This window comes from Mandrillus leucophaeus, unplaced genomic scaffold, assembly GCF_000951045.1.
Source record: "Mandrillus leucophaeus isolate KB7577 unplaced genomic scaffold, Mleu.le_1.0 Scaffold36, whole genome shotgun sequence".
NCBI classification, from domain to species: domain Eukaryota; kingdom Metazoa; phylum Chordata; class Mammalia; order Primates; family Cercopithecidae; genus Mandrillus; species Mandrillus leucophaeus.
Window position 1 is genome coordinate 4,751,802 of NW_012103809.1, and position 17,530 is coordinate 4,769,331.

Consider the following 17,530-nt stretch of genomic DNA (forward strand, 5'->3'; position numbering starts at 1 on the left):
TATCAAGCATATCTAGTTCTGGGCTCACCATTATCTTACAGATGAAAAATTTAAAGAGAAAATGAGCAAATTGCTTCATTAAGCAAGTCAGTAAAACTGCTAAAATGCAAACTCAGAAAAATGAATAAGCCACGCCTGATCCCCAGTGCGCTGGGATTATCGCTTAGGGCCTAGGCTTAAGTCATTAAAACGATTCCCACCCACTGAGAATATCCTATACCCAGGAAGATGTTGACAGATGTTTTCTAAAGCAGTTGCAATTGCCAGGAAGGCTAAAATCACCTCCTAGCAGATAAGCCATCTCCACTATGAAAGAAAGGAAGGAACAGAGGAAAGGAGGAAAGAAGGAAGAGGGAAGGAGGGAAGGACGGCGAGGGGAAGAGAGAGAGAGAGAGAGAAGAGAAGTGAGGAAGGGAGTGAAAAGAAAGGAAGAGGCAACCACACTCCCACGGGTGTGAACCACTGGTCTAGGGTACATGGAGAGAGGCAGCCTAGAGACCCAGGATCAGGATACTGTGGAGAAGCCCTTGGTATTTGGCAGGGAAGGTGCCAGGGCCACCCTCTTGCCCTCCCCATCCTGGCCATGTCACTACCCCAGACCCTGACTGTACGATGTTTCAGGCATGACCTACTCTTCAGCCCTGGCTGCAACTCCTGGAAGGGCTGGCACAGGGCATTTTCAGAAGCTGATTTCCTCCTGCAGGACTCATCTACCTTTTGCTAAACAGAAAATGTTCTACTGAGTGTAGACTTAAAGTAAAACAAAACATGGAATGTGAGTGCCTGAGGGTCACCCCAGCACCCAAGCCCTTTGACATCAATCCAAGGGAAGATGAGTCCAAATTTCTGCCCTCTGGAAGGACAGGGAGCCATGGGGGAAAGCCTGCAGGGCAGTCCCAGCAAACACAAGGGGAAGAAGTCTGAAGGCTTAGGCTTCTCCCACTTGGAGCTGAAAAGGTTGGGTCTAAAAAGGAAAACATGCTACCTTCCTACCAAAGTCAATCGTGATGAAAGTTTAGAGCCCACCACCTCTCCGCCAAGCATTTCCTGTTCTGGCCTCCCCATCTGCCTCACTGGCTCAGATGTGGGAGAGCTATTTTTAAGGTGCAAACAACCAGGACTAAGAATGAGAGAAGTTATTTATTTATAGTTACACCTTTCAACTGTTTTTTTCCCCTCTGGAGATAGAGGCCAGGTTTCGTTTTCCCTTTGAATCTACAATTCCCAGGACAAGGAAGACTGAAAAGCCACAGGTCAGTTTATCACCTCTAGGCAGGCATCGTTGTCATGGGGAGTACAAGTCTAAAAGCTGTGCACCACCCTTGAGGAATCCCTCTTAAGGAACATACACTCAGCTCATGCCACATGTGTGCTCTTGAGAAGTATTTTGTAAAACATGCTTTTTATATAAAAGGTGATTCAAAAACGCATTAGTGCTTTTGTTGTTTAAAGGAATCCACCTGCACAGTCAGGGTCTGGGGTGGTGACATGGCCAGGATGGGGAGGGCAGGAGGGTGGCCCTGGCACATCCCCTGCCAAACACCGAGGGCTTTCGGCACTATCCTGATCCTGGGTCTCTAGGCTGCCTCTCTCCATGTACCCAAAAATGCATTCGTGCTTTCGTTGTTTAAAGGAATCCTTTGTTTTTTCAACCGAGGATTCTAATAGCATCAAATAGATACTCCCTAATTTACAGAGGTTTGTAAGATCAGACTTCATATTCGATTTACTTGGGACAGGGCAGATCTATAGCTAGTGTTCTAAGGGTCAACAAGCTCTTTCTGGTTATGTAATTGCATCTTTCCTCTTATAATTCAGGGATATCTTCTTAACCAGTTAAATTGGTTCATTCCTAATACCAAACCTTGCAGGACCCATTGGAATTTGCCAGTAAATGAAAGAGGAAATCCCTCCCTTGTGATGTTCACATAAGCATCATCTTGGTTGTGGATATTACCCCGATCAGTCCACTGGCATTATTTTCCTGATAGCACGTGTCCCCACCTAGCATTCTCTTGGTTGCTTCCGTCTCCCCCACGGCAATGTAAGCATCACCAGGGCTTTGTTTATCTTTAATTAATCACTGTGTCACAAGCTTCAAAAATATATTAGATGCTCAACATTCATTGTTCAATTAGTGAATTTCTATTGACCTCAAATTGCTAAAGTATTTGGGATTATACAGGGTGTTGCAGAGCCCCCCACACTGTATTTTTAAATTAATATCTTCTTAAATATCCAAGTTCCACTGTTTTCACCCACTGCCTCAGGCATTATTATAAGAATGACTTGAAGGACAGGAGGATGGCTTCATTCCAATTCCACTAGTATCTATGCATTTTAAATGAGTCAAACTAAGCTGACAACTCTACAGAATGAGTTGGTCAGCATGACCTACTCCCAGTTTCCTCACTCTCACTACTTTGGGTGGGTTCCTTGTTCAGCCAGGCCACCGAGGTCATGATTCAGCTTTTGGCCAAGGGAGGATCCTTGTTGCATCATCAGGCTTGTACGAGATTTGGTGTCTGTTCCACTCCATGAAGAAACAGAAAAGATAGGAAACTATTTGAGCACAGAATGAAGGCTTAGAAGCTAATGTATGAGAAAGATGGAGAGAAACAGTTTAACAACCCATGTAACCCAGGATGACACAGGAACTTAAGAGGGCTGGAAATCAACCATACTCAGCACGTGGTAGTTCAAAGAGGTTTTGCTGAATAATGGATGAATGGCAAAATCATGCATACATGATACCTGAGCTAAGGTATTGGTTATATCTACTTCTTGGCAGCTTCAAGTTATTATTTTGGGAACATTTCCAAATGCTCCAAGTGCAATGGGGAAAAAAAATAAGTAGGCACAAAGATTTAGTTAGTCACTTACTCACCTTTTTACCCACGTGGGGCCCACTGGTTCCCCCAATGCTTCTCTGCACTGATGGTGGCACCTGATATACCTCTTGTTCTTGGGTGCCATGGCCAGTGGGGACTTGGTAAATTCCCTGATTTTGGTAGGAAGGTGGCACTTGGTAGATGGTGTCTCGGGGAGCAGCCTGTGGGTTTGGCACTTGATAGAGCTTCTGTTGGCCAAAGGTCTGCTGCATCAGTCCAGAGGCAGGCTGGTCGTGACTGGAGGTGGTCTCCTGCACAGGACCAATCAGAAGCTTCACCCGGTTGCCTGGGACAATGCCTTGTCGACCATGTAAGGAGCACAGCCACCATCCTTCCAGTCCCCCTGTGTTCTGCTCTATGACGGTCAGGATGTCTCCCTTGCGAAAGGCCAGTTCCTCGGCACACTCTGGGACATTGTCATATAAGGCCCTTGCCATAAGATTCTAGGAAAGAAGGAAGAGAAGGAAACCGTGTTAGAATATTGGGTCAATCCCTTTAGCACCTAAGGCCTGTGCTCTTATGGAAAGGCACACTTCCTGGAAAGAGAGAAGCATAAATCTGAACAAGAGACTGTAAGGAGAAAAACAGATGGTGCAGACAAAAGACAGATACATACACACTGCATCTGCCACCAGTGACATCAGGCTGCCTCCTTGGAAAAGCTCAAAACACCAGAAGAGTTCTTTCCTCTAGCAGGAGATGCCGTGCCAAGGAATTATGAGTAGCACTGTTACAGAGTTAGAGCATGGTTCACTATTCAAAATGTTTTTCTTCCTTTTTTAAAGTGAGCTTAAGGAAAAAAACAATCCTGAGATATTCAGATGTACAACAATGAATATTTCTCAATATTGTTCTATACTGGAGGTGAAAAGAGTAAAAGAAAAATCCCAAATAACACAGTACAAATAGCATTTATATTTGGAGTTGAAAAATCAACAGAAGTCCATATATATATGCCTTGGCAGGGCTTAGAAATTCTTGTTCTCGGATGACAGGAGCCTCGGATCCAGAGGGAATCTACAAGCAAGGCATACAGACATGCCATCAAGCATGGAGCACAGGCCGGCAGTCATCTACATCTTCAGCTTTGACAATGAATTTATTAACACATAGGAGGATGCCAACTCTTCTCTTTCGGTCTTTTCTGCATACCTTTCCTGAGGGCCCCTCCTCGCCCTCCCCTTTCGTCACCTACTTCTTGAATCTCGCCATTCACATTGGAAAAGCTGTGCCTTCCCCTTTCATGGGTCCAACACACTCTCCGTCTTTGTATGAAGGCCTGTCTGGCACATTCAGTACTAAGCAGACAGCCAAAGTAGGCATTCAGCAGAGAGTGGGCAGGAGGTACGTGCTGACATTCTTGGAGGCCTTTCAAAGGCTGGGAAGATTTCATTTCTTGGCATTAGTAAAGTTTCCCAGCACGCGGGCAGCCATTCCCGCATGCCTGCCCCCTTCCCAGAGCACAGAGAAGTCGGGGACGTTGTTGATTCAGCACAAGCCCTCGGAACACTAAAAGTGATCTCTAGTGCTTTGTGAAGATGTTTGGATGCACTTAATGTCATTGAGGTGGGGCTCATTTATGGAAGAAGGGATTGCGGATTGGATGGGGCAGGTTCGTGACTTTATTTCATACCATGATATATTCGTGGGATTTTCGGCTGAGGTTGTCTGGACTTTTGCCCTCTGTTTTCTTCTCTAGCGACGTGGACTTGATTATTCAGCCTCGAGCTTTTCATTTCTTTGAGGCTGACTTGCACCACTCACGTCCCCCTGTGCCAGCCCCATTGCCACGGGTTGTGCGCATTTTCCACTCTGGAGGGCTGTGCAATGGAAGGGATCTGCCCTCTATTCAGTAGTTGGGAAGGTCCAGTTCTGCTGCTGTGAGCCAGGTTCCTCTTAGCCAGGCCAATTAAAGGAGATAAAGCCATAGAGGACAGTCCTCAGGAAGCTTTGTGATACTCTTCAAGAATAAGGTTGAAGTCCTTTTTCTTGATAGTTATGAGATCCAGGAAGTATGGGACACAGAGAGGTGAGTGGCCAGGGAAGCTAGAGGGAAACTGAGGACTGTGTGTTTCAGGGGAAGGATTCACTGGGTAGTTAATATTCCAGGAGGCGTTGGGTTTCATCTAACAATTAAAAGTTCACATACATAAAGATAAAATCAGGCAGCAGTTTATCCTGTTCATGGAACCGTTTAAGGATGGTGTCATAATCCTAAAGTTGCCTCTGTTTCTCTTCTCCCATCTTTTGGGTGTTCTGTATTTCACAAGAGAAATCATAGAGTTATAGAGGACAAGATTTTGGTCCTTTTACTAAAATGACCTCCAGGAAATGATTCCACCAGAGTTGTACTGAGATTATTAAGTGGGGAGAGAGCTGACCACTCTGGCTTCTGTCTGTCCCTTTATTCTGGGCCCATTCAGCAATCGGGGAGCCGCTACATGAAATCAGAAGTAACAGAGTTGGGCCAGTTGTATGAGAGCTGGGGGTTGGTAGCTGTGCAATTATATTGGCTACAAAGAAGGGAAAGAAGAGAAACAGAAAACAGTAGAAAGGCAAAGGGCTACAGATCTAATCAGCATAAATCAGCTCAAAGCATTCGGAATTGGGCCACTTCCAACTCCAAAAGCACCATGAGGTACTGAAGTGGATCCCTGGAGCATGATGGATCAGAGGCAGATAGAAATCCCCATGCGAGAGTCGTCCTGGGCGTTCTTTGTCTCCTGTCCCAGTAACCTTCTTACCACCTGGTGAGCAGCCAGCTAATGTTTCTACACCGGCCCGTGAGCTGCTTTTCGGGGGAAACTCTCAGAGCCCCACAGTCTGGGCTGATGTAGGCACCGCAGGTGAGTCCTCCGGACGGGTGGTCAGGACTTCCCAGCGGTCCTCCTCAGTGCCCATAGAGATTAGGTTTCAGGCACAGCTTGACACTGCTGTTAGTAGCCAGGACCCCAGCACTAGTCTCACACCTGTTCACACACTGATACATATTCTCAGCCTTGGCTGAACAGGAGTATGAGTTATTTAATATCTGTGCAAGCTACAGAGAGTCAATGTCTATATCCAACCACTCTCCTAAAATGAAGCTTACAGCTCCAGAGACCTTTAGAGACACCTGGACACAATGCCCTTGAGTCACAGATGATGAAATGGGGCTGGGGAGACCTATCATTTGCCCACGGCCACACTGTTGGCAGCGATGGAAAGAGAATTGCGCTCTTTCAGTTTAATCCTCTTTCCAGAACTTTAAGCTACCTTAGCTCAGCCACACAGCGTCCTTGTTACTGGGCTCGGTTCCATTATATGATAAAGTACTGAAGAGGACCAGTTCTTCTTTTCATGTCTATGGAATAAATTGGATATTTGGGGTCTTTGGTTCTAGCTGTGTTACTTTGCCAGGCAATAGCTCCCCTTTGGGCCTTAGTTTCCTGGTCCTTGGTAAGCCATGGTGATGTTTTAATTAATTTGCTAGATGGCCCTTGGGCTTCAGGCTCCCTCTCCGCCTTGCCTCCTCTCCATTCACAGTCCAGGCTTGGTCCTATTCTAATGATGTTATTATGTATGTTTTATACCTATCTGATATTTATCTCTCTCACGATTACATTTCAGAAGAACTATTATCTCAGAGCAGTATATTTCTGAATTATGAATGATTTCTTGTCACTGCAACCTCTTGTTGAGTATCTGCATACAAACAGCAATAGTGCAACCACTGGCTGCATTCAAGGGAATTTCTAAGACAACATATTAATAATGATACTACTTGATAAATTATGGATAAATCTCATCAGATTCCAACACAGATAATACATCAGCAAGCAGGGAAAGGCATGGGGCAGGAGTTGGGCTTTCGAAAAGATTTGGTGTTGGCGCAAGGTTTCAGTAAGACCTTAACAGCCAAATGAATTTCAGCTGGACCATAAATCATCTCATTCAAAAGTGCACATCACTTGTATGTAGGAAAATCAAGAATGAATTCTTCTGGCAAGGAGGTGGAGGGACCCTCTCCTTCAGTGCAAAGGTGTGATTCTTTGAGGCCATAAAGTCAGAAACTGATGATCTGCTATCTTAGAAAAACCCCAGAGAAGCAGTTTCGTCTACTCAAGATCTATGCATTCTCCTGCCTGCCCCACCACCTTGGATATTTATCTCCAGGGTAGGGAAGGTCAACACAAACAAATCAAGGAGAGATAAGAGCACTATGTAACTCTATATTCAGTTGGATGATGAGTCTCCAGTGGCTGGCAGTTAGCAGTGCAGCTAGAGCTTGGCAAAATGCCAAAACAGTTAGGGCCCAGAACTTGAAAGCCAGAAGGAACTTTAAACAATTACCATCCAACCCTTTTACTTTACAAAAGAAAAAATGAGCCTCAAGAAGTTAATGATTTGCCAGGTCACCTGGCAAGAAAGTCTTAGAGCTGAGACAAGAATTCAGGCCTTTTGTCTTCAGGTCCAGAATTAGGACAGAATTTAGTCAAGTGAAATGCAGGTGCAACACCAGCTGTGGCTCTAATCAGGATTGGAAACCAGCATTTGGGATCATGAGCCCTATCTGAGGGAACCTTGACTGCAGCAGCCTCTAGCCTTGATCCCCACCCCAAGCTTCCTTGAAACTGTCTTCTTCTGACCTCCACGATACCACTTTTTAGTTCTCCCTCTTCTCTTGACCACTCTCATCCTTATTCTCCATCGGAGACTAAATCTTTTTCCCATCCGTAAAGTGATCATGTTCCAAAGAGATTTGTCCTTTGCACTTTCCCGTTCTCAACTATGTGCTTACTCTCTACAGGAAATCTCATCTATGGGATGGCATCTGAACACACAGATATTTCCTAAAGCCATCGTTTTTGCTGGATATTTCTTCTGCACTCCAGTCCCTTATATCCAGTCTAATGGGCATCTTCCTCTCTAAAAGCAAGTGCAAACACCTTTTTCTCCTGCTTTGCTTTGCTTGGTTAACAGCATGCACACAGCTGCCCAGAAGGAGCCACAGAGGTTTGTTATGCCTTTTCATGACCTGCAACCCATCAGTGGGGCCCTGCTTTCCACCTCACTGCCACCCTTCATTCAGGTTCTTAGCAACTTTTTTTTTTTTTTTTTTTTCTGTAGCACAGAGATTGCTTCCCAATTGGCTTTCCTCATTAAACTTCTTCCTCCCTCAAAACCCATCTTCCATTTAACCAGACTGCGTATCTATCCAAAGGCTGTTTCCCTTCCCAGTTCTCGATCATACTATTTCTTTACAGTACAACTTGGATTGTCCTGTTCAAGACTGTGAACTCCTTAAGTTCAGAGATGCAAATTCCTTTTGCATTTCCAGAACTTTACCCCCGTATCCAAAACGAAATATAGATTCATTAAATGTTTACTAAGTTGAAATAGATTCTGGACTCTGATTTCCTCATTGTCTGCAGGGAGGGTGAAATTGTTTTACTTAAAGAGTTCAGCAAGACATTTGGTTAGAATTTTCAGATGGAAGTGGGGAAAGTGAATGAACCAGAAAGAGAAATGTCATATCCAAGTCACTCAAGCCTCACAGCCAGAGACTGTGGGAGACAGACAGCAGGAAAGTGCCTGCCCCTCCCTATTAAAACAGGATAATGACGCAGATCGGTAGCCTGACCCCCCTGAAACTAGTGTTTGCAACTACGGAGCAAACAGGAAGGCCAAGAGGAACTGACCATCCCAGTGAGATTAAGCACAATGGTCTCTTTTAAGAGCTTTTCTCCCTTCAGTGTAGCAATCTGCTTTTGGCACTAGGTGACAGAGCACCATTCAGACACTTTGCCAGACCACTTGGGTTCTGCTGTTCCTGGTTCCCAAGCTATGCCTGAGGAGAAGGAAGAAAATACTGTACAGTTGACCAGAACGCGGGTACAGAGAGCTCTAGGTCACATGATGACTTCTGCCCCTCACCCCACCTCCAACTGCTCCCTGCCTTTTTTTCCTTCCCTCACTGCTATCAAAATGTCAAGAAAGCTTATTACTCCTATGTCAGAGAAACAATCTGCTTTTCCATATATGGAGAGGTGTGACTTGTAGTTTCCATGACCACTCATGCGGTCCTTTTAAGAGAAATGAGACACTATGTCTGGTGTGTCAGCCCACTAAGACCGATAGCATCATCAATGGCCTGGCTTCCTCTGATTATTTTTACTTCATTCTATATTTGTCATGCAGGAGATCCTGCCATGGCTTCAGGGTTGCCCCATTCTCAATGACATTATTTTCCTGTACCCAATCCCCCAGAATTTTAGCCTGGACTTTTGTGGGTTTGCATGCCTGCATGCACAAATGCATGCAGAGGACAGACCTTGAGAAACAGACACGTTCAAGGAAATGGCCATCGTCAAGGAAGTCAATCCTAAGGCAGGCGGCTGAGGGATGAACATTGTCAAGGTCAGTCTCGGGGCACAACGGGGAAGAGAAAGGCTCACGTGCTTTTGTGCATACTGATGAAAACCAGCTTTGGTCTGAGGACTGCAAACCATTTTGGCTACATTTCTCCTCTCCTTCCCATCATCACCTTTGGGATAGAGGGGGATGTGGGCTTTCCCCAAAGAAGGAAACAGCCATAGTCAGAAAACATGGATATCTATAAGTGTCAGGATTTTCATTCTCAGAATACTTGGCTTACACTTAGGTTCTTGCATCTGAAGATCTGGAATGTTGAATTTTTTGAGTTGGTTCCTCTTGAGATTATGAAGTTGCAGACATGAAACTTTCACATTCAGGAGACAGAAGATATGATAAGTTATGATATGATATAAGATATGCTATGATATGCTAATTTTTTTCCCAGTACTATTTGCTGACTGTGTTCTGACACACTTTTCACTAGGTAAGCTGAACGAGCTCACAGAAAGGCAAGAGCAGGACCCCACTTTGTCCCACTAATCCCCGTCATCCTTCTGCCCACTGGTGAGGGGTGTTCAGCATTTCCCACCAAGGACTCCTCTGTCACCCAGATTGCATTTCAGGCAGTAATTTTTATTTTCTGTAAAGTGCTTCTTTTAGACCCCTATGATGGTTACAAAGCTTACCTGAGTATCTTGGACCCTCTCTGAATCTTGACATCATTCACTTTGTCCTGAGTTCTCAAGTTTTCTTAGAGTTTCCAGCTTTGTGAACTTTAGCTATGGATTTCTCTTTTGAGCATGTCTGAGTGGGAGAAGGTTTCAGAAATGTGACATTAGATACCTGCCTCCCGAAGGTACTCTTTGGCATGGCAAGAGACGCTGTTAATACTCCCTGGATGTGCTATGGGACAGCGCCCTGTGTGTGGTTGTGGATCCAGGGTTTGGGAATCTTAACATCTCTTCCACACTGGCCAATCCAATCTGATGAAGGATCATTTGGAACCCAGCACTATTTTGGTGGCTGATATACCAAAGTGAAGGTACTTTTTGAGAGCTGATGAAAAGATCCGATGCTCATTGCAAATTTGGATATTTGGATCTCAGAAAGAAATCTCTATCTGAAGAGATTTGGTAACATGATATGGACAACATAGCTGTGCAATTAAAAAGGGTTTCCTCAAAAGCTGGGTTTCTCTCCTTCCCCACACTTGAATGAATGCCATGTATTCTTGCCTGATTTAGGGTTCATGCTGGACAAACGCATTCATATGCTAGGATTTGTTTACTGTGTAACCAACAAAATCTTAGGGCAAAAAGTTAGTAGGCAGATTGCATATATGTGTGTATATGTGCAATGTTATAGTCAACTTCTATTATTTCCTGGCCCACGGTGGAAGACGAATTTGACTGCTGAGTTCTATTTTTCACTCGTCTTTGGGTTTACTGAAGCAACTCCTGAGAGTCTTAAAGAAGGTGGAGGCCGGGCATGGTGGCTCACGCCTGTAATCCCAGCACTTTGGGAGGCCAAGGCAGGCAGATTGCCTGAGCTCAGGAGTTTGAGACCAGCCTAGGCAACATGGTGAAACCCCGTCTCTGCTAAAATACAAAAAATTAGTGGGGCATGGCGGCGTGCACCTGTAATCTCAGTTACTCAGGAGGCTGAGGCAGGAGAATTGCTTGAACCCAGGAGGCGGAGGTTGCAGTGAGCCGAGATCGCACCATTGCACTCCAGCCTGGGTGACAGAGCGAGACTCCGTCTCAAAAAAAAAAAAAAAAGAAGGTGGAAGAACACCTAGGTTTTTTATAGGTATTAGAACCAGAAGTCACCCATACCTTGAGCAGAGTTGATTAGTAAGAAGGAACCATTCTAACCCAGTCTCCTTATTTTACAGCCCAGACGGTCTCTTATTAGATTAGCAGCAGAGCCAGAGCTAGCATCTTGCTCACCTCTTAATCTAGAATTTTTTCCACCAGACAAGGATGCCCTTCCTGAGAATCTTCTCCATCTTAGAAGTCAGCACTGTTGCTATTAAGCCTTGGAATTTTGAAGCATTTGTCCCAGGTTGCCCAGTTTTGATAGATTTCAGTACAGTATCTTGGCAAGGGGTCAAAAATGCAGGGCAGGCACAAACTCTTTTCAGGGTTCCGTCCATAGATAAATCTGACAGGCACCATATAATGATGAAGGCCTGACACCCACCCACCCCCAAGATAGATTTTATTAACAATAAAACAACCATCTGGATTTCAGCCAGCATTACAGTGTTGGCACTGGATCATATCTATCTGCCTGTCTAGACAAATCCCTCTAACATCCAGGTACTAAGGGAAGAGAAATAAGAATTAAGTTTTAATGGAGTAGGAGACTGCAATCCACTATATTACAATATACTTCCAAAAATGATGTCATTTCTCAAAGTCAAAATGCACAAGTTATAACATCTGATAAGGTGTTTGAAAGAAGAGAAAGAGGTTCCTATTTTCCATTCCCATCTCTCTTATCTTCCTTCACCAAGCTATGCAGCCCAGGGTTATAGCTAAATCCACCAACACAGATGCATACACATCCTGGCAACTCTAGTCCATCTTCCAGCCAGAACCGAGCTGATGGAAATGGGATGCCACCCTCCCTGGAACTCTTTTAGACGTCACCTGACCTGGGTTTGGTGCCTGATTGGTATTATCTACTTCACTTGTGAGGTCCTCAGAGAGTTTTAGAAAATAGATTCACACACTTGGCTGAGAGGTGTGTACAGTCATACACTGTCAGCAACGCAGCCGCTAGGCTCTCTTCAGGAAGAATTTTCGAAGCTGCAGTTTCTCAGAAGACAGGGGAAAGGTGGCAGGAGCAAAGGGAACAAAAAACCCTCATTGCGAAATTGTTCAGTGCCGAGGTGGAGAGACAAGCTCTTACACGCACATGTTTTACACCAGTTTATGAGAATAAAATAGCTTTCTTAAAGACCCAGCTCTAAATGCATGTTCCATGATGAGGTACATATTGTAGAGAGATGCCAGAGAAATACTTTAAAGTTGCCTTAGAGATGGTTTGATGGGTTTTACATTTGACTTGAATGAAACTATGCTTCTTAGTATTTTGTGGTATTCGCTGAAACAAACTGGGGCTAGGCCTGTAAGAGGAAGTTGCTTTTTGGTTAGTACCTGTTACGTTAAGCTCAACATCAGAAATGATAAAATTATGGCAATCAGTTCTATGGGGGTATTTTTATTCTTCTGTCACATAAAACCAGTAGGGCAGTTATTTTTTAAGCAGAAGGAGTAGAAGAGATTAGACCACTGCTTCTCAACTAGGAGATTTTTGTCCCTCTAGGTACAGGCAGTGTTTAGTGGCATTTTTTGGTTGTCACCGTGTGTGTGTGTGCATGCACACGTGTGTTACTGGTATCTAGTGGGTAGAATGGCCAGGGATGTTGCTAAACATCCTACGGTGCACAGGACAGCCCCCACCACAAAGAATGACCTGGCCCTCAATGTCAATAGTGCCAAGGTTGAGAAACCCTGGATAGAGGAATGGACACCAGACTGAATTAGGAGGGTCTAGCTTCAGACTTCACGTTTTAAGACTAATGGACCACCAAATCTCTGCCTTTTGTGTCTCTGTTTCCCTGTCTGCAAAATAAATATTAATAGACACGTTCTTCTTTATACAAGTATGAGGAATCATGAAATTATATACTCCAAATGTTCTGATTTCTTCAGAAAAAAGGGTCTCTGTGAAATCAAAGCACAGTTATTATTAGTATGCCAAGATGAGCTCATGAAATTGTGTCTTAAGAACTGTATTCCTCTCCCTGGAAAAAAAAATTCCTCCAGGAAAAAACAAAAAACCAGAAATGATCTCATCATGATTACACCTGCCACACCAAAAAACAGACACACTTCAGAGAAATGAAATTCTTTCCCTTCAGCAATGAACTAAGCTGAGTCTGTAATTAAGATCTTAATAAGGGAGGCAGGAGGCTCGATTCAGGTGCCGCGGGCTATGAGGCAAGAGCGCCCATGCCAGGTTTAAAGCAAGAACAATTGGATGCAAATCCCCCGCACTGCTTGACACTCTCAGGTGTTCCAAACAAGTCCATATTTCAAAATGGACATGCCTTTATTTCTAAAGATGCCTATTTCTGTAAAGAAAAGGAAAGGGAGCACCTTGTTATTTACAAGTCAATGTTTAAAAAAAAAAACAAAACCCACAACATCTTAGATAGTTTCCCGCAAAAGGCTGCTGTAAGGGAGGTGGGATAATGCCTTCGACAGTGGGTTAATCTCAGGAGCAGCTCTTGATGACAGTCTCTACAGTGACCATGTGTTTCCGGACTCTCCCAGGCAGTCCCCAGGTTCAAATATCCTTTCCTTTGTCAGACCATATGTCCCATGTTTTTTAGTTTGTAAAACATGGATACATACTCACAAAAAAGAAATAGTTTTGAAACCAACAACAAAGGATGAGAATGCAAGTATGTTTCTTGATTATGGATCTGTCATGGTTGAATTTCCGATTTGGGAGAAAAAAAGCTAGGCACTGATAAGAATCTTAGATTCAATCAACGTATGTGTTCTCTAATTGACAAGGTGATCTCTGTAAGGAAATGAGATCTATTCCAGGGCCTCTGGGCCTCTGTGAGATTGCCTAGAAGTCCAGCTCCACAGTGACAGGGGTTATTAAGAGAAAGGAGGCTGTCCGATTGCATGCATTTCTGCTATTCCCTTCCTCGAGACCATTTAAAGGTGTGCTTGTCATGCTGGGCTCTCAGTGGAGAGGGTCAGGGAAGCGGCGATAATACTGGACTTCTTCCCCAGGGGAGCACGCAAGGGAAAGAGGGCTCGACATGTTGCTAGGCCCAAGCTGCTGTGCTAGTGCGGCCATACTGAGGGTCCACAAACCCATTTCCTGCCAAACTCTCGGTCACGCCACAATGACTCGTAACGAGAACCAAAGAATAAAAGGAGAAAAAAACCTCATCGACAGATGACTGACGTGCCCTGACAGTAAAGACTCAGAAGTAGCTGGAGTGTCTAGAAGTCCACTTTACTGCCATTTTCTGTGTGCTGGCTTTGCCTGTTATGGTTATTTTGGGAGGCAGAGGGTGTTGGGGGGCAGATAAGCCCAGCTCATTCTTAAAGAGCCCTCTAGCTGAGTCCTCAGTTAGCCTCATCTCCTGTGGGAGTAAGGCATTCAACTAAGGAAAACAAATGGACTATTATGAATCATTGAGATTAAGGCTAACTCACAGTTACCAAGTGATAGCACAAGGTTTCTGCCTAACCAAAAAATACGAGGAAAAACATTAATGACACATCATGTTATCTAAATGCGTAATGCCTTAATAAGTAGACAGGAGATCTGGTTCCAATCTGAACTTTACTTGTGTTTTGGTTACTGCAACTTTCTATTGGGTTCACAGATAATTAATCCATCCACTGCCCCCACGTCAACCACCCACACACATTAAAAAAAGGAATTAAAATTAATTTCAAAATAGCTATCAAATATTTTTGTTGCTTGAAATGGTTTCACTTTTACATATTCATGGTTGCTCAATCTTTGTTTCCGGTGGGCGTAAACAGAACATTTCACATGAGGGACGTTTTTGGCAACATCATATAACTATTACCTTGACATGTGAGACATATCAGGGGAATTCTAATTCGCAAGACTGAGATTTGCCAACAATCATGACACTTGCAAATCACTGGACCCAGGCTTTGACTGAGGATCATGAACTACCTACTTAGACACCATTTAAGCAGCAGTAGTGGTTAGGGAGGGGATTAGGGAGAAAGATACTAGCTGGTTTTTTTTTTGTTTGTTTTTTTGAAGAATAACTGGGATTTGGTAGTCCATTGTGGGGCCCAGGCATATGTATTGGACACTGGCAACTTTAACATCTCCATGAGAGCTGCCTCCACTCCCTACCTCAACCATGAAAAACTGCTCTCAACACCACTACTATCCATATTTCTGGAGTGCCTGTTCTATCTTCCTCACATTCACCTAGATCTCATTGTTTAGTCAAACTGTCTTCTAAGAGAGTCACCTTTTCCAGCGAAGGGTAGAAAAGGTCACCAACAAGGTCACTTATCTTAAAATGCAGATTGTTCTGGAAAATAGGCCTTTGCAGGCTGTCATGTTCCCTAGCTGTGTGGAGTCCTCATTAGCCAGCAGGAATTACTGCAGAGAGATGGCTGGAATGTTCAAAGTAAATAAGATGGAGGGGGTGTTGTTGGCAAAGTATAAACAGGGTTTTTTTTGTGTGTGCGTGTCCCCTTTTCATGCCCGTACTCTTTGCAATCATCTATCACCTAGGAAACCGTCAGTTACTCTCTGGCATTTTAAGTTAGAAATATAGTATTTCTTTCCAATGGCGCTGTTTTATTTGTCTTAGTGAGAAGTCCTGGTAATTCAGCTTATATGTTCCTGCAGAGTATTGCCTTGGTCCTGGTGGTTGGCATTTCAAACCAATTTGTTTCGATTTCTTTCTGACCCTAAAATGATCTAAACATAGACAACCAAGACCTCTTACTTTACATTTATGTCATTCTAATTGACTGCGGTTGGATAAGAGATTTTACCCTGAACTTCTCATGTACTCCCAACTTACATTCTTTGGATTTTACCTTTGGTTTTTCAAATTGATGCCTTTCTCTTTTCCTCACTGATATTTGTGTTATGGGTAAACAATTCTGGTGAATGTTTCCTCTTAAACTTTTATCTATATAAAACTTCCATATTTATATATCTGTATATCTTTGTGTGTATGTGTATATAACATCCTATAATAGCTGCCATTTATTAAATGCCTACTATCTGCTGGAAAGGACAATTGTCATATATCCTATAACTATCTGATAAGACAGGTATTATTCCCATTTTATAAATGAGGAAAAGGGGGTTTAAAGTAGCTTGCATAAAATTATACTGTTAGAAAGTAACAAAAGTGGGATTTGAAACAAAGTCCAATTTTTTTTTTTTTTTTACTATGCCATATAGTGTTAAGATCTTCTTAAATGGCTATTCGTGTATACATTTTATCTCCTGTGAGCAAAGGCTTATAATTTCAGGAATATTGAGTCCAATGAACAATAATGAAGGAACCAAGGCAAAAGAATTTTAGCAAGCGGGGCTATATGCTATTAGGGTCGTATGCTTACAATACACATCCAGGCCCAGGTAATACTCAACAATACTCAGCCATCTCAACCTAGCAACTGGGATTTTGACATAATTCTGTCACCAAGTCTTGAGTACACACCATCCTTTCAACATGTATTGAGCATCTACTATACAAAGAGAACTGGAGCCAGCTAGCATTGTCTGCTTACTATATGCCAAGAGCCATGGTAAGTACTTCATTCATGTATTATCTCAGGTCTTGGAACAATAGTATGAGGCAGTTATTCTTATCCCTATTTTACAGATAATGCTGTAAAATGAGGCTTAGAGAGCTTAACTTGCCTAAGGTCACAGAGCTATAAGCCATAAGGAACAGAAATGCCTTTCTCCAAAGCCCATGCGCTATCATGTCTGTAATACAAGAGCATAAAAGACCAAGTCTCAGCCCCCTCAAAGCCTCACAGACCCTAGATCATGCTTTTTATTCAAGGACTTTTCGATCAATCTGCCTCTACGTACAAATAAAGGGTGGGTCTCTCATATTCAGTGGGGTTTACTTAAAACTAAACAGGCCCAGTAGGCAACCTATCTGAGTTACATGTATCCTTTAGATAATGATTTGATTGAAAGAGGTTAATAAGTAAGGTAGTGCTAACAGAGTAGGGCAGAGGGAAAACATAACAGCCTATTTTAGGGATTATAGGGCAGTCCAGGAGACAAAGGTTTCAGAGTCTGATTGTTTAAACAGAGTGGCTGGATGAGGAGACTTTACTAGCGGGACTGACGGGCCTCTCAAGTCATGCAAGCACAAAGAGACAGGTAGATGAATGCGGGCAGCGGACCAGGATTTCCCATAGCAGAGTCTAAGGAGAAGGAAAAATGAGGGCTACAGGATGTGCATTAAAGATGTCACATCCATGTGTCGGGGGCGAGGGGGCAGCAATAGACAGGTGGCAGTGAGGGGCCTGGGGAGTACGGGTTGGAAGTAAGACCTACCGAAGTCAGTATTAAAGAAGCATAAAGAAAGCCTGAAAAGAAGAAGCAGAAAAAAGAAGAAGAAGAAGAAGAAGAACCGGTGAGGTTATAAAAGCACGAAAGAGGGAGGAAATTTGCAAAAAGGCCGGGTGTGGTAGCTCACACCTGTAATC

General features: G+C 43.6%; 1 protein-coding gene across 1 annotated transcript in view; it reads right to left on the reverse strand.

Annotated features, from left to right (window-relative positions):
• NEDD9 (neural precursor cell expressed, developmentally down-regulated 9) overlaps positions 1-17,530 on the reverse strand; it is a 48,633-nt gene that overhangs the window by 26,649 nt on the left and 4,454 nt on the right. The window contains exon 2 of the mRNA XM_011989695.1: positions 2,880-3,334. Within this exon, the coding sequence (XP_011845085.1) occupies positions 2,880-3,334 (455 nt within the window). The remainder of the gene's footprint in view (positions 1-2,879; positions 3,335-17,530) is intronic.